The sequence below is a fragment of the Nematostella vectensis genome, chromosome 15 (assembly GCF_932526225.1).
Source record: "Nematostella vectensis chromosome 15, jaNemVect1.1, whole genome shotgun sequence".
Classification (NCBI taxonomy): domain Eukaryota; kingdom Metazoa; phylum Cnidaria; class Anthozoa; order Actiniaria; family Edwardsiidae; genus Nematostella; species Nematostella vectensis.
Genome location: NC_064048.1, coordinates 10,691,028 through 10,711,532, shown reverse-complemented (window position 1 = coordinate 10,711,532; position 20,505 = coordinate 10,691,028). Strand labels below are relative to the sequence as shown.

Below are 20,505 nucleotides of genomic sequence, written 5' to 3'. Positions count from 1 at the left end.
GATTCAGCCGTTTATACGTTACCCATAAACCACTGCGGGTTACGATACATTAATTCGCGGGTGTAACCTTAATTGAAATAAGTGTATACAATACCACACTGTATCTTTAACAATAAAACAACACCTCAACAGAAAAAAATAACATTTTTTATTTATGATTTCGTGATATTGAGGTAATATGAACATTGTAAATTCCCGTGCGAACAAAACTTACTGTTGTTATAATTAAAATAGCAGCGAAGTTATACTAGACATTACGACGCAGCATCATTCAACAAACACCCCCAACGCCACGCACAAAATGCTGAGGCTCAAAAAATTTGGCACCGATTTCAAGGGGCTTAAGACTCACCTAGGGCCAAGCCTCAGTCAGCCGCCATTTTGTAATCCTAGCAAAGTACCAAGTGCGAAATGCATCCAATTGCATCAGCTGATTATTATTATCTGTCAAGTTCTCGAGGGATTTTAAAAATTAAGTAATTTTAGACAATGTTTCAAACTTGACATGTTTTTGATTATTGTTGTGGAGCATTGCACTCGGAATGACTATGGCGAGTCTGTTATACCACATACCACATAATCAAGATGTGATGTAATCAAGATGTGATATAACTCCTCTGATAAGAGGGCATATAAAGGGAAATCAGTGAGCTACCTCCACACCAGGAACTGCTGTTTCGGTTGCTGGCTGGCTCAGGGCACTAAGTCCACAGGTATCCACTTTAGGCAAATCATTCGTATTTGAGTCCTCAATTGTCAAGTCTTTCAGGTCATCCTTAGCACCGCACACCAGGTCGTGCGGGCGCAAATCATGTTCCTGTTCTACACAGGTATCCCGCTGCGTGTCGATATCGGAGCCGCTGACTACTTCTGTGGCCTCTTGCGGACTCAGTTCCTGTAGCCTCGCTTTGGCGTGCTCTAGCGCTGAAACCAGGATGTCTCTTTCTGACATGCGCAATCTGATGCAGTTTCTGGTGTGGAGGGTGTTGTCATCTCTGCTGAGAAGGGCTTCGTCTTCCTGTGATGTGTAATCGTCATAATCGTCATCACAATAGCCATAATAACCATCATTATTGTCAATAAAAGCAAAATCGTCGTCGTGATCATCTTTATCGTCATCACCATCATCATTAACATCATCATAATCGTCACCATCATCAATCATTATTATTGCCATCACCACCAACTTCATCAACATCATTTCCGTCGTGTGTGCATCATAATTGTCAAAAGTTACATCCTGTCATAATCGACATAACCACGTCAATGTCGTCACCATCACCATCAATATAAACAAGGCTCTGTTTTTAACTGTCATCGTTTCTTTGATATCCATATGGTTTTACCTGCTTAGTTGTCTTGTACTGCCCAAGAATGAGCTGTAGGCGCGTATGAAAAAAGCTCCAAAGTTTGAGCTCGTTCTCTTCACTAAGTGTGAACTCGGCTTTACAGAGCTCGGCCAAGGGCGTGACAGGAAGTCCCTCAGGGTTGAACAAGTAGGGTTTAAGTTCACCTGGGATAATAAGTGTAGTTCCCAATTGTTATCATCATCTTCATCAATACTACCATCATCACCATAATCAACATAACATCACCACCATAACATATATGATCATCATCACAATCATCACCATCATCATGACCACGACCACGACCACCATCTTCCATCAAATTTCCATTTTCATCTTTTTTATTAAAATTATCAGTATCGCCATTATTTTTTCATCACCATAATAAAACTTACCAGCATCACCATAACCACCACTTGATAATCGCCACCATCATAATCAGATTTTCATCAAAATCGCCGTCATAATCACCAGCACCAGCATCGTTTTCATCACCAACATCTTTCTAATTACCTGTATTCATTGAAAACACGCGAAGAAAGATCCGCAACTCAGGGCTTATGGGCTCAGGACCGCGTAAGACTCGGTACGAGCGACCAGAGCTGAACGAAAATGTAAGGAACAACGGTTATGATATACCAGAGTGTCATTGACCAGAAAGCGTTAAAACAGGGCAGGGAGCGACGATTAAAGACAACTGATAGAAAGAACGGGACCTTTAAGTTGATGTTGTTGTCACGTTGGTGATGATGTTGTTGTTTATACTGTTATTTTTGTTGGTGGTGTTTTTATCTTTATTGGATTTTTTATAGGAAATTCTCATTGAAAATCTTGTTAAAATTTTTATAGAATTTTTTTATTAGAAATTTTTATTGGAATTATTTGTTGGAAATTTTTATTCGAAAACTCAATTTAATTTTTTAATCAAATTTACTACTCCTGGAATTTTCTTTTATATAATAACTATTTATAACAACTCAGTTTTCTTAAATTTTTAAGAATTCATTTTAATCGGGCTATTTGTTTTGGTAATTGAGCAGTATTTATCGTACTTACTTCCCTGCTAGCAGAGGCCTCTTTTCTCTGTATTTCGCTGGGCTGGAGTTCGCGAGGAAAAGATACCTCTGCCATGGGTCGCAAGTTCGTTTGATCAAACCGCCGTCCACGATCGTGGACGAGATCCAGAGCGCATGCTCCGTTCATTAATTACTGGCCACTATTTGAGCCCACAATGACTAGCGCATGCATGAAACGTATATCCGCTGCGGGATAATAAGCCCGCATTCGAAACGGCGTCCTCCGTAGAAATATCACGCGACGAATTATAAAAGAAGCCATTCAATGCCTTATCTTCATTCAGAATTTTCTCTCTTTTGACTAACGAGTCAATCTTCCGTTTACAGGTTTTGCATATTCTTCTGGGAATAGCTGATCTAAGTTTACCAAAAAGTTTTGTAACATTTTCTTCGAATCCAACTGTGCGATATTTACATTTAATTGAAGAAACTCGCCTGCCCAGATGTCTTGAAATTAATCCCACAAACAAGACAAAACTCGTCTTTGCTGCGTTTGTTGTTCAACCTTTTTAGTGGCGTTTTAGGTGATTGAAATTGAACAGTTTTTTTCTTTTTTTCGGAGAGGAGAACTAACCGGAGTTTGATTCATGATTTCCGACTAAACCCATGCAAAGCATATTGACAGCTTTCGCGCGATGGTACGGGTTTTGGCACGTCGGCCGCTTATTAACGCTCACGCATGCGCAACAGAAACAGTTTCGACCCATGGCAGAGGTATCTTTTCCTCGCGAACTCCAGCCCAGCGAAATACAGAGAAAAGAGGCCTCTGCTAGCAGGGAACGTACTTACGCGTCCAGCCCGAACACGGCTAGTATCCGAGCCTCATTCGTCTTGTACAGTTTGTTATTCTCGTATTAGTGTATATAATACAGTCGGCCATTCTTGTATTAGTGAATATATCATACTTACGCATCCAGTCCGACCATGGCTAGTATCTGGGCCTTCATCGCGTAAAGTCGGTCATTCTTGCTAACCCCGAGTTGAATATTGACCCAGTCTTCCTCGGCCTCTGTATACACGAACCCGTTATGGAACAATCGATCCGCGTTATTTCGCCTGCCATAGAAAATGAATACTTGATCGCCAGCTCTAGTAGGCTTGAAGGCTAAGCTCTTGACTTCTTTGGTGGAGTCATCGAACCCTGTAGTGAACTGTGTAAAGAGAAATTAGATTTGCATCAGCAAAACCTTCGTCCCCCCACCCCCATCACACATGAAAAAGGGCTGCTCGTAGAATGATCAGATGAGATTGTGGGCAAGGCGCGTTTGAACTTACCATGACATTAATATATCCCACATGGGAAACGGCTAATTGATAGTCTGATTGTAGCAAATGATCAAGTGCGCATGCGCGTGACGTACTTACAGGGCCATTGCAGTGGTTACATATATCCCACATGAGAAAGGGCGGCATGATAATATGATTGTGGTAGTAAGGGTAAAGTGCAAGTGACATACTTACCGGGCCATTGCAATGGTTACACATATCCCACATGGGTATAAGCGCCTTGACAGTCTCATTTGAAGAAACTTTGACATCATTCTGTCTCGTCATCACCGTAGAAACTGCCCATCTACATGAAGACAAATTGGAAAAATATAAGCATAACGTTATCCCTCAATAGCACGAGACTTCCTGTATTGGCACTCAGTTGCCATTTTCAAATGAAGATCACTAGATTTTGGTGACAAGAAAACAAATACAGAAACGCAGATTGTGATGATGATCTGATAACGATGACGACGATATTGATAACGATGTTGATGATGATGATGACAAACCATTACAAATGCGTCGTACCCTGCCTGTTCTTTTCAAGACATTTCCATACTTACAAAACACTGCGCCACAGCATTCGTGATATGATTGTCAAGTGATGTATATGAGTACAAGGATAGTGCGCATGGGTTGAGGTGAGACACGACTGACCGCAAAGTGCTTCTAGTGCAGTAGGAGTGACGAATGGGAGATTAGGGACCTGAGACGGCATCGTGGATGACAAGCAGAAAACAATAGAATTGGGTTGAGATATCAATAGAAGCACGTGAAAATGCGTTCTGTCTGATATATTTCAGCCGTTTTCCACCAAGCCACGACGTGAAACCGCTGTTGAATGTTGCTGTAAAATACCCTGAGTTTATTTCCAATTGTTTCTAGCCCTAATGCTGTGCTTATTCCATTGCAACTTTGTTTGGAATTGAACGCCAAGTGCGAACATCATTTGCACTAGCAGTTTTGGTGCCTGGGGTGACACGAGGGAGAGCCCTATTATTTGAACCTGCTGTATTTGGTGCCTGAGGTTTCCCGAGGGAGAGCCCTATTATTTGAACCTGCTGTATTTGGTGCCTGGGGTGACACGAGGGAGAGCCCTATTATTTGAACCTGCTGTATTTGGTGCCTGAGGTTTCGCGAGGGAGAGCCCTATTATTTGAACCTGCTGTATTTGGTGCCTGGGGTGACACGAGGGAGAGCCCTATTATTTGAACCTGCTGTATTTGGTGCCTGAGGTTTCCCGAGGGAGAGCCCTATTATTTGAACCTGCTGTATTTGGTGCCTGAGGTTTCGCGAGGGAGAGCCCTATTATTTGAACCTGCTGTATTTGGTGCCTGGGGTGACACGAGGGAGAGCCTTATTATTTTTGCCGGATTAGCTTGCTAGGGGCAATTATCCTAATTAAAGATTAAAGATTGAACCTGCTGTATTTGGTGCCTGGAGTGACACGAGGGAGAGCCTTATTATTTGAACCTGCTGTATTTGGTGCCTGGGGTGACACGAGGGAGAGCCCTATTATTTGAACCTGCTGTATTTGGTGCCTGGAGTTTCCCGAGGGAGAGCCCTATTATTTGAACCTGCTGTATTTGGTGCCTGGAGTGACACGAGGGAGAGCCTTATTATTTGAACCTGCTGTATTTGGTGCCTGGGGTGACACGAGGGAGAGCCCTATTATTTGAACCCGCTGTATTTGGTGCCTGGGGTGACACGAGAGAGGGCCCTTTTATTTGAACCTGCTGTATTTGGTGCCTGGGGTGACACGAGGGAAAGCCCTATAATTTGAACCTGCTGTATTTGGTGCCTGGGGTTTCCCGAGGGAGAGCCCTATTATTTAAACCTGCTGTATTTGGTACCTGGGGTGACACGAGGGAGAGCCCTATTATTTGAACCTGCTGTATTTGGTGCCTGAAGTGACACGAGGGAGAGCCCTATTATTTAAACCTGCTGTATTTGGTGCCTGGGGTGACACGAGGGAGAGCCCTATTATTTGAACCTGCTGTATTTGGTGCCTGGGGTGACACGAGGGAGAGCCCTATTATTTGAACCTGCTGTATTTGGTGCATGGGGTGACACGAGGGAGAGCCCTATTATTTGAACCTGCTGTATTTGGTGCCTGGGGTGACACGAGGGAGAGCCCTATTATTTGAACCTGCTGTATTTGGTGCTTGGAGTGACACGAGGGAGAGCCCTATTATTTGAACCTGCTGTATTTGGTGCCTGGAGTTTCCCGAGGGGAGCCCTATTATTCGCACTAGTCGTATTAGGTGCCTGGTCAAAGTGGAGGTACCTGAAGTCATCAAAAGTGAACGAATTCTTCAGAGGGAGTCGAGATGCTTCGGGGTTAATCTGAATAACAAAGATATGCATTGGATTATGGGAAGATAAAACGTCACAAGGGCTCATGAAGATCAGGATTTCCGTAATCTCCTTAATCATAAATGTTCACAGGGCAGTACACGCGCTCTTATTGAATGATTAGCGTTCTACACGCTCTCATTGGTTGATTAGCGTACTACGCGCAATCTTATTAGTTGATAAGCATACTACGCGTGCTATTATTGGTTGATAAGAGTAATACACGCAATCTTATTGGTTGATTAGCATACTACGCGCGCTCTCATTGGTTGATTAATGTACTACGCGCGCTCTAATTGGTTGATTAGCGTACTACGCGCGCTCTCATTGGTTGATTAGCGCACTACGCACGCTCTCATTGGTTGATTAGCGTACTACGTGCAATCTCATTGGTTGATTAGCGCACTAAGCGCGCTCTCATTGGTTGATTAGCGCACTAAACGGACTCTCATTGGTGGATTAGCGGGTCCCACATCCCCGTACGGCCCGCTCGGGAACAACGCAGCACTTTTCGATAAAGCACCCTCTCAAAAAACTGTATAGTAAATATCTTATTTATAAGTTTTGCTTAGGCCGTACGGGAACATATGTAGCCTTGAGTTTTTCCATCGCTGCGGGCAGCTAGAGTGAATGGATAAAGCCCGTCAGTATTGACACGAACTTCTTCACCTCGCTGGTTGGCTGGTGGATTTCATGTCGATCATGTTAGCTTATTTCACAAAACAGTCAAGGTAGCCACGGTAGCGCGCGTCCTGCTGTAAAACTTTCAAAGTGGGCCACGGTAGCGCACGTCGCATTGTTAAACTGTCAATAGGCGGCCACGGTAGCGCTACCCTGGTTACCAGACCCTCCAGACTTCTCTCGTCCAGTGATGCTCAATATTCAACTTTGGTACAAACTGGAACTGGAAAAAGCTACTCGGCCGCCCAGAGCCTCCTCGCTTCGCTCGTCTGGGCATTTTGACTAAGCACCACTGGACGAGAGAAGTCTGGAGGCTCTGGTACCTAGGGTACAGTAGCGAGCGTCCTGCTGTAAAACTGTCAAGAGGCAACGGTAGAGCACGCCGTACTGTAAAACTGTCAAGGTGGCCACAGTAGCGCGCGTCGTACTGTAAAACTGTCACGGTGGCCACGGTAGCGCGCGTCGTACTGTAAAACTGTCACGGTGGCCACGGTAGCGCGCGTCGTACTGTAAAACTGTCAAGGTGGCCACGGTAGCGCGCGTCGTACTGTAAAACTGTCACGGTGGCCACGGTAGCGCACGCCGTGCTGTAAAACTGTCACGGTGGCCACGGTAGCGCACGTCGTACTGTAAAACTGTCACGGTGGCCACGGTAGCGCACGCCGTACTGTAAAACTGTCAAGGTGGCCACGGTAGCGCGCGTGGTACTGTAAAACTGCCAAGGTGGCCACGGTAGCGCGCGTCGTACTGTAAAACTGTCAAGGTGGCCACGGTAGCGCACGTCGTACTGTAAAACTGTCAAGGTGGCCACGGTAGCGCGCGTCGTACTGTAAAACTGTCAAGGTGGCCACGGTAGCGCGCGTCGTACTGTAAAACTGTCACGGTGGCCACGGTAGCGCACGCCGTACTGTAAAACTGTCACGGTGGCCACGGTAGCGCGCGTCGTACTGTAAAACTGTCACGGTGGCCACGGTAGCGCGCGTCGTACTGTAAAACTGTCAAGGTGGCCACGGTAGCGCGCGTCGTACTGTAAAACTGTCACGGTGGCCACGGTAGCGCACGCCGTACTGTAAAACTGTCAAGGTGGCCACGGTAGCGCGCGTCGTACTGTAAAACTGTCAAGGTGGCCACGGTAGCGCGCGTCGTACTGTAAAACTGTCAAGGTGGCCACGGTAGCGCGCGTCGTACTGTAAAACTGTCAAGGTGGCCACGGTAGCGCGCGTCGTACTGTAAAACTGTCACGGTGGCCACGGTAGCGCACGCCGTACTGTAAAACTGTCACGGTGGCCACGGTAGCGTGCGTCGTACGGTAAAACTGTCAAGGTGGCCACGGTAGCGCACGCCGTACTGTAAAACTGTCAAGGTGCCCACGGTAGCGTGGCCACCGTCGCATTGTTATGTATTCTGTTACCAAAAGAAAAACAAGATTTCCAAATATCATAATTTCCCACATTTAACATAAATCCGAGTGAGACTTTCATGGGGCAATTCTTAGGAATAAAGCCACGTACGACGATGTTACATCAAAGCACGTAAGATAATGATAATGAAAATACAAGAGGTCTGTGTCAAGGTAACGTCACAGAGGTAATTTCTGATGTGACGTCATCATGTTAAAAATTGACTCAGACGAGTCATTTGTCTTTTAAATGTAACAAAATTAAAGCGATATGACGTTGTCATGCATGACGAAGTATCTAGAAATGTCTAGAAGTATCTAGAAGTTGCTAGAAATATCTAAACATCTAAAAGTAACTAGAAGTATCGGGTTATTTAATTACCTGGACGAGGCGGAAGAAGTTGACGTACTGTTTGACAATGCCACGGAATTGTTTTAGCGCTTCACCTTTTTAAGGGAAATGAATACTAATTAATAAGAGACATAGGTGTGGCAACACGCAGTAGGGTAAAACTGATAAATTGATGTTTGGCGCTAAAGAAGCAAAAACCCGTTGATCTAACCCTAAGTGAAAGCGCAGTTCTGTAGGCTTTGAAAATCAATTAGATGGTCATCTTGGTAGTGAGTAAAATCCGAATCATGGTGAATTTCAATCCATCCAACGAGTAAAACAGCTTATATATTTAAAAATTATCAAATGATACAGGGAATGCTGTATTTTGAGAAATGATGAGAGTTTTAAATATCAAAAATTCCCCAAAGTGTTTGGATTGTCACCCAAGTCTAATCTACAGACTCCTCATATGTTTACCCATAGAAGGTGATCCCTGTAACGCCATCATGTCATCGGGAGAGAAGTACAAACACGTGCTATAGCTTCTAGGGAGAATATCTGATACAACAATTAAGAAGTATTCATAGAGAATAAAAGACACGATCACAAGGTGCTACATGCCTCTTAAGCCAGAGGCATCGGTTGAAATCTGTTTTCTCATAATTCCAATATTTCACGCGCGTCTGCTCATTACGTCTTTCATTACCATTACTATTACGCCCTGAGACGCCCGTAAAATATAGGCCCAACTCCAAAACGTCAGAAATGCAAACTTAACATCACCAGACACGGATACTCATAGATTCCTCCAAGGCATAGACGACCTTCAAAGGCGCATCTAAGCAATGTAATAGAATTTACTCTTTTGTCAAAATATCAACCTTGTTTTCTGACCAATTCATAAACAAATGCTTAAATTCAGAAACATTTCTTACCAAAAAAGACACAAAATTCCAACAAATAGAGACAAGCAAACACAGATCAAGTCACAAATAGATATCTTTATTGCGCTCCGTCAGGTCCCATTTTACAGCAATCAGTCACAATAATCAATGCTAGAACCCCCATTAGAAGCGAGTGACCATGTTTAGCCTATTTTGCATGCCTGCACTGCATCATGGGAGTCTTGGAAACACATTGACAGACAGGCGGGCAATCTCCTCCCCCAGAATCATAACAGTTTTTTTATAAGTCTCTTTGCCCCGAAGACAAACAAAACATTTCCAGGTCCAAGGAACCCAGAAAAAGCCTGAAAACAATTTTTGAATAAGGTTGGGTAGCAAAGATGGCCCACATTGGAGAGTATGAAGCTATTCACTAGAAAATTCCTCTCTCACTTGGTGAAGCCCAGACAAGTAATTATCCCATTGAATCAACCTCAGCGTGCAAACATCCATAAGCACAGCATTAATTATGCCCAAATAGACTTTATGATGTCCTAAGGCACTCTCCAGATGTGAAAAAGCTGTAATTTTTAAGCAAATTACAAGCAAAACTATTGTAAGCAACAGGCTGTAGCAGTGCCGTGTTTGCTTATTATCTACGCGAATGACCATTTTTTACTCATAATTCTAATTATTCACGCGCGTTTGCTTATTATCTACGCAGACTGTCCATTGTTCCCTCATAATTCTAATAACTTCCGCGCGTCTGCTTATTATCTACGCGCACTGTCCATTGTTTTCTCATAATTCTAATAATTCACGCGCGTCTTCTTATTATCTACGCGCACTGTCCATTGTTTCCTCATAATCCTTATAATTCACGCACGTCTTCTCATTATCTACGCGCACTGTCCATTGTTTCCTCATAATCCTTATAATTCACGCACGTCTTCTCATTTACTACGCGCACTGTCCATAGTTTTCTCATAATTCTAATAATTCAGGCGCGTCTTCTCATTATCTACGCGCACTGTCCATTGTTTCCTCATAATTCTAATAATTCAGGCGCGTCTTCTCATTATCTACGCGCACTGTCCATTGTTTCCTCATAATCCTTATAATTCACGCACGTCTTCTCATTATCTACGCGCACTGTCCATTGTTTTCTCATAATTCTAATAATTCACGCACGTCTGCTCATTATCTACGCACACTGTCCATTGTTTCCTCATAATCCTTATAATTCACGCACGTCTTCTCATTTACTACGCGCACTGTCCATCGTTTTCTCATAATTCTAATAATTCACGCGCGTCTTCTTATTATCTACGCGCACTGTCCATTGTTTCCTCATAATCCTTATAATTCAGGCGCGTCTTCTCATTATCTACGCGCACTGTCCATTGTTTCCTCATAATCCTTATAATTCACGCACGTCTTCTCATTTACTACGCGCACTGTCCATCGTTTTCTCATAATTCTAATAATTCAGGCGCGTCTTCTCATTATCTACGCGCACTGTCCATTGTTTCCTCATAATTCTAATAATTCAGGCGCGTCTTCTCATTATCTACGCGCACTGTCCATTGTTTCCTCATAATCCTTATAATTCACGCACGTCTTCTCATTATCTACGCGCACTGTCCATTGTTTTCTCATAATTCTAATAATTCACGCACGTCTGCTCATTATCTACGCACACTGTCCATTGTTTCCTCATAATCCTTATAATTCACGCACGTCTTCTCATTAACTACGCGCACTGTCCATCGTTTTCTCATAATTCTAATAATTCAGGCGCGTCTTCTCATTATCTACGCGCACTGTCCATTGTTTCCTCATAATTCTAATAATTCAGGCGCGTCTTCTCATTATCTACGCGCACTGTCCATTGTTTCCTCATAATCCTTATAATTCACGCACGTCTTCTCATTATCTACGCACACTGTCCATTGTTTTCTCATAATCCTTATAATTCAGGCGCGTCTTCTCATTATCTACGCACACTGTCCATTGTTTTCTCATAATTCTAATAATTCAGGCGCGTCTTCTCAATATCTACGCGCACTGTCCATTGTTTTCTCATAATTCTAATAATTCACACGCGTCTTCTCATTAACTACGCGCACTGTCCATTGTTTCCTCATAATTCTAATAATTCAGGCGCGTCTTCTCATTATCTACGCGCACTGTCCATTGTTTTCTCATAATTCTAATAATTCAGGCGCGTCTTCTCATTATCTACGCGCACTGTCCATTGTTTCATCATAATCCTTATAATTCACGCACGTCTGCTCATTATCTACGCACACTGTCCATTGTTTTCTCATAATTCTAATAATTCAGGCGCGTCTTCTCATTATCTACGCGCACTGCCCATTGTTTCCTCATAATTCTAATAATTCACGCGCGTCTGCTTATTATCTACGCGCACTGTCCATTGTTTACTCATAATTCTAATAATTCACGCACGTCTTCTCATTATCTACGCACACTGTCCATTGTTTTCTCATAATTCCAATAATTCAGGCGCGTCTTCTCATTATCTACGCGCACTGTCCATTGTTTTCTCATAATTCTAATAATTCAGCCGCGTCTTCTCATTATCTACGCACACTGTCCATGTTTCCTCATAATTCAAATAATTCAGGCGCGTCTGCTCATTATCTACGCGAACTGTCCATTGTTTCCTCATAATTGTAATAATTCAGGCGCGTCTTCTCATTATCTACGCGCACTGTCCATTGTTTCCTCATAATCCTTATAATTCACGCACGTCCGCTCATTATCTACGCACACTGTCCATTGTTTTCTCATAATCCTCATAATTCAGGCGCGTATTCTCATTATCTACGCGCACTGTCCATTGTTTTCTCATAATTCTAATAATTCACGCGCGTCTGCTCATTATCTACGCGCACTGTTCATTGTTTCCTCATAATTCTAAAAATTCACGCGCGTCTGCTTATTATCTACGCGCACTGCCCATTGTTTTCTCATTATATTTATAATTCACGCACGTCTGCTCATTATCTACGCGCACTGTCCATTGTTTTCTCATAATTCTAATAATTCACGCGCGTCTGCTCATTATCTACGCGCACTGTCCATTGTTTTCTCATAATTCTAATAATTCACGCGCGTCTGCTTATTATCTACGCGCACTGTCCATTGTTTACTCATAATTCTAATAATTCACGCACGTCTTCTCATTATCTACGCACACTGTCCATTGTTTTCTCATAATTCTAATAATTCAGGCGCGTCTTCTCATTATCTACGCGCACTGTCCATTGTTTTCTCATAATTCTAATAATTCAGCCGCGTCTTCTCATTATCTACGCACACTGTCCATGTTTCCTCATAATTCAAATAATTCAGGCGCGTCTGCTCATTATCTACGCGAACTGTCCATTGTTTCCTCATAATTGTAATAATTCAGGCGCGTCTTCTCATTATCTACGCGCACTGTCCATTGTTTCCTCATAATCCTTATAATTCACGCACGTCCGCTCATTATCTACGCACACTGTCCATTGTTTTCTCATAATCCTCATAATTCAGGCGCGTATTCTCATTATCTACGCGCACTGTCCATTGTTTTCTCATAATTCTAATAATTCACGCGCGTCTGCTCATTATCTACGCGCACTGTTCATTGTTTCCTCATAATTCTAAAAATTCACGCGCGTCTGCTTATTATCTACGCGCACTGCCCATTGTTTTCTCATTATATTTATAATTCACGCACGTCTGCTCATTATCTACGCGCACTGTCCATTGTTTTCTCATAATTCTAATAATTCACGCGCGTCTGCTCATTATCTACGCGCACTGTCCATTGTTTTCTCATAATTCTAATAATTCTCGCGCGTCTTCTTATTATCTACGCGCACTGTCCATTGTTTCCTAATAATTCTAATAATTCAGGCGCGTCTGCTCATTATCTACGCGCTCTGTCCATTGTTTCCTCATAATTCTAATAATTCTCGCGCGTCTTCTTATTATCTACGCGCACTGTCCATTGTTTCCTAATAATTCTAATAATTCAGGCGCGTCTGCTCATTATCTACGCGCTCTGTCCATTGTTTCCTCATAATTCTAATAATTCACACGCGTCTTTTCATTATCTACGCGCACTGTCCATTGTTTCCTCATAATTATAATAATTCACACGCGTCTTCTCATTATCTACGCGCACTGTCCATTGTTTCCTCATAATTCTAATAATTCAGGCGCGTCTGCTCATTATCTACGCGCACTGTCCATTGTTTCCTCAAAATTCTAATAATTCAAGCGCGTCTGCTCATTATCTACGCGCACTGTCAATTGTTTTCTCATAATTCTAATAATTCACGCGCGTCTGCTTATTATCTACGCGCACTGTCCATTGTTTCCTCATAATTCTAATAATTCACACGCGTCTTTTCATTATCTACGCGCACTGTTCATTGTTTCCTCAAAATTCTAATAATTCAAGCGCGTCTGCTCATTATCTACGCGCACTGTCAATTGTTTTCTCATAATTCTAATAATTCACGCGCGTCTGCTTATTATCTACGCGCACTGTCCATTGTTTCCTCATAATTCTAATAATTCACGCGCGTTTGCTATTATCTACGCGCACTGTCCATTGTTTCATAATAATTCTAATAATTCACGCGCGTCTTCTCATTATCTACGCGCACTGTCCATTGTTTTCTCATAATTCTAATAATTCACACGCGTCTTCTCATTATCTACGCGCACTGTTCATTGTTTCCTCATAATTCTAATAATTCACGCGCGTCTGCTTATTATCTACGCGCACTGTCCATTGTTTCCTCATAATTCTAATAATTCACGCGCGTCTTCTCATTATCTACGCGCATTGTCCATTGTTTTCTCATAATTCTAATAATTCACATGCCTCTTCTCATTATCTACGCGCACTGTCCATTGTTTCCTCATAATTCTAATAATTCAGGCGCGTCTTCTCATTATCTATGCGCATTGTCCATTGTTTCCTCATAATTCTAATAATTCACACGCGTCTTCTCATTATCTACACGCATTGTCCATTGTTTCCTCATAATTCTAATAATACGCGCACTGTCCATTGTTTCCTCATAATTCTAATAATTCACGCGAGTATGCTCATTATCTATGCGCACTGTCCATTGTCCTCTCATAATTCTAATAATTCATGCCCGTCTGAGCCGCTCTTTTTTTCGCGACAATTAAAATAAGGATACTCAAATATGGTGCCCACGTGGAGTCCTCGTGCAACCTTTCGCACAACACGTGCAACGCCAGGACCACGTGCGGCATGGACCTGAGCCCATGTTCACGACTGATCAGCGGACCTACGAAAAAAACACAAAATTTAAGTCCCGGATGGTTGGGGTTCCCGGATGGTTAGGTGTCCCAGATGGTTGGGTGTCCTGTATGGTTGGGTGTCCCAGATGGTTGGGTGGCCCAGAGGGTTGGGTGTCTTGTATTGTTGGGTGTCCTGTATGGTTGGGTTTCCTGTATGTTTGGGTGTCCCAGATGATTGGGTGTACAATTGGTTGGGTGTCCTGTATTGTTGGGTGTACCGGATGGTTGGGTGTCCCAGATGGTTGGGTGTCCTGTATGGTTGGGTTTCCTGTATGTTTGGGTGTCCCAGATGATTGGGTGTACAGATGGTTGGGTGTCCTGTATGGTTGGGTTTACCAGATGGTTTGGTGTCCCAGATGGTTGGGTGCTCCAGAGGGTTGGGTGTCTTATATTGTTGGGTGTCCTGTATGGTTGGGTGTCCTGTATGGTTGGGTTTCCTGTATGTTTGGGTGTACAGATGGTTGGGTGTCCTGTATGGTTGGGTGTCCTATATGGTTGGGTGTCCCGGATGGATGGGTGTCCTGTATGGTTGGGTGTCCTGATGGTACAAATTCTGCTGAGTTTAATTCAAGGACATACCAAGGCTGGACTTCTTTGCTGTCACCACTGACATCAGAAGCTTTTCAGGAACGGCAACAAAAACTTGATTTTCCTGTGTGAAGCAAACATCAAAAGAAATGGGTGACCACCTCAAATAACAATAAGTTTAAACCAAATTTAGATGGTGAACCAAACAAAGAATAAGACCAGCTAGGGCTAAAAATGTTATTCTAAATAAGTTATTGCAGTTGGAATACTAAATTACAAAGACCTGATTTTTTTTAAAGTACAGTGTGATCCAGGCGTGAGCTTTACTAGGCTAGCAAAGAAGTACTTATTTGCACATCATGTCCATTAAAACCACCATTGCCGTCTTGTATGCTAACTGAACTAAACCTTTCCTAGACGGTCACTATAGAATATGTCACTACAATATAAAATTGGCTTCTTGCAATAAGGTTTCCTACAAATGTTTATTGTTTTTGACCAGTGACTGACCTGTAAATCCGCTGTGGCTCGAAGTCCAAGTCCTTGATCCCCAAAGTCATGGATTTCCACATGTTCAGCAGTTCCGCCATTTGCCTTGAACCACTGAGTAAACTCCTCAATGTGTGCATCTCTTTTCTGGTCCTTCCAAGGAATGGCAAGCTCTGGATGACAAGCATGAATTTAAAAAGTGTAAGGAAATGAAAGGATAATTTTATTATAAACAGTAATGTGAAAGCTCCGTGGTAAACTCAGTGGAAAGCTCCACTGCACTTGCAGGCAGGGATGAACAGAGATCTTGTTGTTTTGAAATACTAGTCCAATTCATGTATAATAACCATAATAATTACCCAGGCTTCTTAAATAATATTTCATTATCTAAATAAAAAAATAATTTGATTGTCTCTACTAAAATGAATGGAAATTAATTGAAAACAGAAGTTTGCTGAAAGGTTCGCTACAGGCTGAACAAATCTAGAAACTGAAGACAAGAAACCCACCATATTTTAGCTGCCTAATATCAACATCTTTTAGTTAAGTCTTGCAAGCAGAATTATAACAACACTTATATCAGGCGCGTACCCAGGATTGGCTGTGGGGGGAGGGGGGTTGTGCAGTCATAGGTCTCATATGGTAAAAGCATAGTATTTGAAGATTGCTTAAAAAGAAATGACCCACTTTTTGGCTGCCATGGGGGGTTGCGTGCACCCTTAGCACCCCGCGTGTCCGCACATGTGTATATGCCATATATTCAACCATCCTCGGAAACTCGGGATGATTTCCCTCTAACGTTTCGGTGAATCTATCTTGGCACTAAAGTTTAAGCTTACAGAGACGATGTAGTAGATTCTTGGCTTGCGAAATGTGCAAATAAAGTCCGTAAAACCATCTTTTGTGATACATTCCTTCCAGTAATCGAGGAGAGTTGTTCTCAAAGCAAATTCGATCTGAATAGCTTGTGCCTTTTTTTATTATCTGAGACTGTTTCCCCGCAAACGCGGCAATAATAATTCCTGATTACCTTACATTCCCAAGTAGAAAAGGCTAACCCATTGTTCTTTCGTAAATTACAACAGACCGAGCTGACGAAACGGCAAAATATATCTAAACGCGTAAGATTTCACACAGTGATTTGTCTTCAAAAAGATTGATCGATGACAGCTTTAGACATGTTTAATCCCCAAGGGACCCAGGCGCTGTGACAGCTTTTTTGCCAAGTTTGTTCCTTACTGTTTCCCAGGGGTTATTTTTCTTGCGAGTGAAACATTAGAGGAAAGTACCCCTGGGTTTCCGAGGATGATATCCAACAGGTCAAATTGTTGAACTTGCCTTTTTGTTTTCCTCTGATCAGTTCTATCAGGGAATAGATTTTCTCGTACTCTTGCCACTGTGCAGCAGGATGGAGGGGGAAGTCTTTTATAACTACTGTAGGAAAAAATACTAACTATCATTGTCTTTTTTAAAATGATTAACAAATGATGTGGTGATGATATTTTTTTTAAAGAAGGAAAAACAGCAAAGGACGACAAGGATAAAAATGCACAAATGTAGTGTATGAGAGTACAATATGAATTGTGAAATTTATGTGAAATATAGCCTTGCACATGTTCTAGTAAAAGGTTTACCATCAGGAGGAGTTTATATAAGCTATATATTCCACATGCGTTGTAGTATCACTCACCATCTTGGATGTGATTACAGATCCCAAGGACCTCTCTGTTAAGTGCTGTGATTTTCTTAGGAGAAGAATTTTTACGTTTTCCTTTCTTCCCCATTCCTCTTTATAAGATCATGCCTTACTGGTTAAAGATAAAAATAGCAAATGAATTCACTTTGCATCTGTCACTTAGTGATGTGGCTGAAGTAGTGAGGTTGAACCTCGCTGGCCATTAAATAGAGAGACACACGAGGTTCTGGAACCAGGGTACACAGCCATGGCCTTACTGGTCATTTTCTTACAATTTTTTTAAATATTGGGAAGGCACATGCCCCAGTGCCCCACCCCCTGCTACGACTCTGTAATTGCCAATAGGGGGAGGGGGACATGACGGAAAAACCTGGAAAACGTGCAATTCCAGATAGAAAGGGAAGACAACATTTCTTACAATGGCTATAGGTTCCTTGTATTGCGGACTGATTTTCAAAACACGAATAACGTGAGGCCGAAGTGCACATAACCAGATTATGGCTTTTTAAGATAATTTTTCCTTGATCATCATTGCCCTGTGTATCAGTTCAGGGACGAAAAGCTCAAATTTCAATGACATTTTACAAAAGTCGCATCAATTTAAAAAAAGTCGCACTTGATATTTTGCTATAAGTTACTAAGTACTCAGAGAAATCCTCCGCCTTATTCGATGTAAAATGAGCTTATTTGAAGCGTCACGTCATGTTTTTCCGTCATGTCAGGGAGGGGTCACACCACCATCACCATGGCACCAAGAAAGTGAGTGGATGGGGGATTAAACTTACAAAAATCTTTAACAACAACTAGCCGTAGCACCTCCCCCTCTTTGACACCTGAACAAGATGCATTTTAAACATTAGAAGTCTCAAATTGCTATTGCCCCGGAATGAGTGAAGAGTACATTCTTCAAGGGCATAGAAAACACACATAAAAATACTGTAGTCTGGATTAAGGACATGGAACTACATTTAAATAAAAGTAATTTCTTTTTTGAGAAGGTTTTATAAGGAAATGTCGTGCGCTGCATATAAATGTTACTATTTTCTAGAACTTTTGTCAACTAGTGTAGTGTATTCAAGTATGTCGTAGGATAATGATTGAAAATCCATGTCTTTCAACACGGAATACATTCGAGCAGCTAGGCAATTATTAAGACAAACAAAAAATAAAACACCTTAAGTTAATACCTTCTAACTAATTATGAACTTCAGATACAAATCTAAAGATTGCTTCTTTACATCTATGACATTGCACATCAAACTTGAGAAATTTGAATAAATAACGCAAAATAAAATAAGTCACATATGTTTTAAATTTACGGAAGTACACGAGGTAGAATGTATAAAACGCTGGATTTGAAGCTAAACGAAGTTCCATGACTTTCAGCTTTGCAATCGATCGTTTAAAGAGCGGCCATTTTGTAGCCATGATTGCTTCTTTCAGTTGCTGTTTCTCATCAATAAAACCTCTCCTCGATAATAAAACCAGACGAAGAAACAACTTATAGTTTTGCAAAAATAGCTGAAATGTTCTTCTCTTGATCAAAATATAGCAAAATTGAATGGCTTCTAATTTAGCCACGAAAATCTAGAATGAAAGAAGTGTTTTATCCGAAGGGATAGGATAAACTTCCGTCTTCGCTTGGAGAAACGGTGCATCGACTTGCATTTGACGTAGAAACCGTAAAAATGCATTTAAATGTGTATTTACTTAAAGTAATTTGCAGTTTCTAGTAAGCAGAATATCGGAGGATACTCACGGGGGTTAGCTTGTGGTGCTTTTGAGGAGCTATCGCGATTTGACAAAACTAATCCCTAAATCGTCGAGGAGTGGAAGGGCACAGCGGGTCAGATCAGGTTGTGTGACTTGTCGTGTGTTGTGTGATAAGGTCACGCAAGAATGAAAATGGAATCGAGGGTTGTTTTACTCCCTTCCAATTTTATTATTTTATATAGAACCTAAATACGAAGTTTGGTTCGGAGAGCGTTTGGGCTAGTCACGGACACTCAAGAGGCTATGGTTACTCAGTACTGTTCAAATGTTTCGAGAGTTAAAAACAACGATCGCGTGGGTTTTTAGATAAGAGAAATAGAAATATAACAAGAAAGGATTTCGCTGAATCGGGAGGCAGGAGACATATCGCACAAAGGTTAGAGATATTTTTTTCGCTGAATACAATATTCAATACAAATTGGGAATGCATTTTTGGTTATTTTATTAAGAAATCGCTGACAAGGTATCCTAATTCCCGTGAGTAGAGCTTTTGAACATTGGAAATAAAGTTTCCCAAAATTATATTTTTCTTGAAGGGGGAGAAGGTTTCATAAGATAAGGATAATTTTAGCTATTTTTATTATTTTATGGCATTTAAACATGTCATGCTAAAACAATATCATTGGGAAAATGTACATTGTCTCTTTTATTAATTTATTGAACCCTTAATACTTTGAAAATACTTTATTTCTAAAAAAATACTTTTCGATAATTTCTTAAATAATAATTTAGAGCTTTCCACAGCTCTTCTTCATTGATTTGTGTGTGTGTGTTTTTTTTTTAATTTTAAACCCTTGATAACTTGGACATCGAATAAAAGCATAAAGAGCTTTACAAAGCTACCCGTTTCCATTGCTGCTACTGGTCATTTCCCATAATGTTTGAAAATATTTGAGGAGACATGCACCCATTCCACCACCACCTGCTACGGCCCTGAATTGGTGCTTTTTGATTTAAGCACCTTGCAAAGAGCATGCATGAATGGAAACCAATGAAAACACCTCAAGGATTTTAAATAACAAGGGAGCTAGAAGAAGCTTATTTGAGGAACTATGGAATACTCAAACTTCATGTTTGGTTGCAGGAGAATGGACTACGGCTAGCTTAAAACCTGAGTGTTCAACTACATAATCTGAACACGAATGCAAAGGATCTGGCACTAAATTATCAGGCGGGACTTGCTTTTCCTTAGAGGGGATCTCCATGTAATTACTACCATATAACATTAATAACTCTCTCTCCCATTCTGCAATCACTGGGATTTGAAAACCTTCAAATTTGAGCTCTTTCAGAGGGAACGCTCGGAATGTT

The 20,505-nt window shown here is 41.7% G+C and overlaps 1 protein-coding gene and 1 long non-coding RNA gene across 4 annotated transcripts; both read right to left on the bottom strand.

Moving 5' to 3' along the window:
* Positions 1-127: 127 nt before the first annotated feature.
* LOC5512921 (actin-histidine N-methyltransferase) lies at positions 128-19,311 on the bottom strand. 3 transcript variants are annotated; one of them, XM_048722691.1, is made up of 15 exons: positions 19,181-19,289; positions 18,207-18,254; positions 17,416-17,533; positions 17,064-17,159; positions 15,747-15,898; positions 15,288-15,360; positions 14,585-14,695; positions 8,944-9,024; positions 8,515-8,579; positions 5,985-6,043; positions 3,887-3,998; positions 3,335-3,576; positions 1,863-1,951; positions 1,347-1,513; positions 128-1,018 (listed from the first exon to the last, which is right to left on the bottom strand). In XM_048722691.1, the coding sequence occupies exons 3-15, from the start codon at positions 17,507-17,509 to the stop codon at positions 644-646; spliced, it is 1,716 nt and encodes a 571-aa protein (XP_048578648.1). In that variant the 5' UTR covers positions 17,510-17,533; positions 18,207-18,254; positions 19,181-19,289; the 3' UTR covers positions 128-643. The 3 variants fall into 3 exon arrangements, with proteins under 3 accessions (XP_048578648.1, XP_048578647.1, XP_048578650.1); XM_048722690.1 differs by lacking the exon at positions 18,207-18,254 and having other exon boundaries at positions 19,181-19,311; XM_048722693.1 differs by lacking the exon at positions 18,207-18,254 and having other exon boundaries at positions 17,064-17,156; positions 19,181-19,311.
* Positions 4,576-5,978, bottom strand: LOC125560661. Its single transcript, XR_007306735.1, has 2 exons — positions 5,119-5,978; positions 4,576-5,015 (listed from the first exon to the last, which is right to left on the bottom strand). It is a non-coding gene; the product is annotated as an uncharacterized LOC125560661 (long non-coding RNA).
* Positions 19,312-20,505: the final 1,194 nt, after the last annotated feature.

Bases quoted from the DNA above. Each gene is read 5' to 3' on its own strand.
- LOC5512921 (XM_048722690.1), bottom strand. From the start codon at position 17,509: ATGGGGAAGAAAGGAAAACGTAAAAATTCTTCTCCTAAGAAAATCACA. The intron at 1,952-3,334 runs GTAAGTATGATA...ATTTTCGTTCAG, and splicing joins GCCATGGTCGGACTGGATGC to CTCTGGTCGCTCGTACCGAG. The intron at 1,514-1,862 runs GTAATTAGAAAG...TTATTATCCCAG, and splicing joins CGTGTTTTCAATGAATACAG to GTGAACTTAAACCCTACTTG.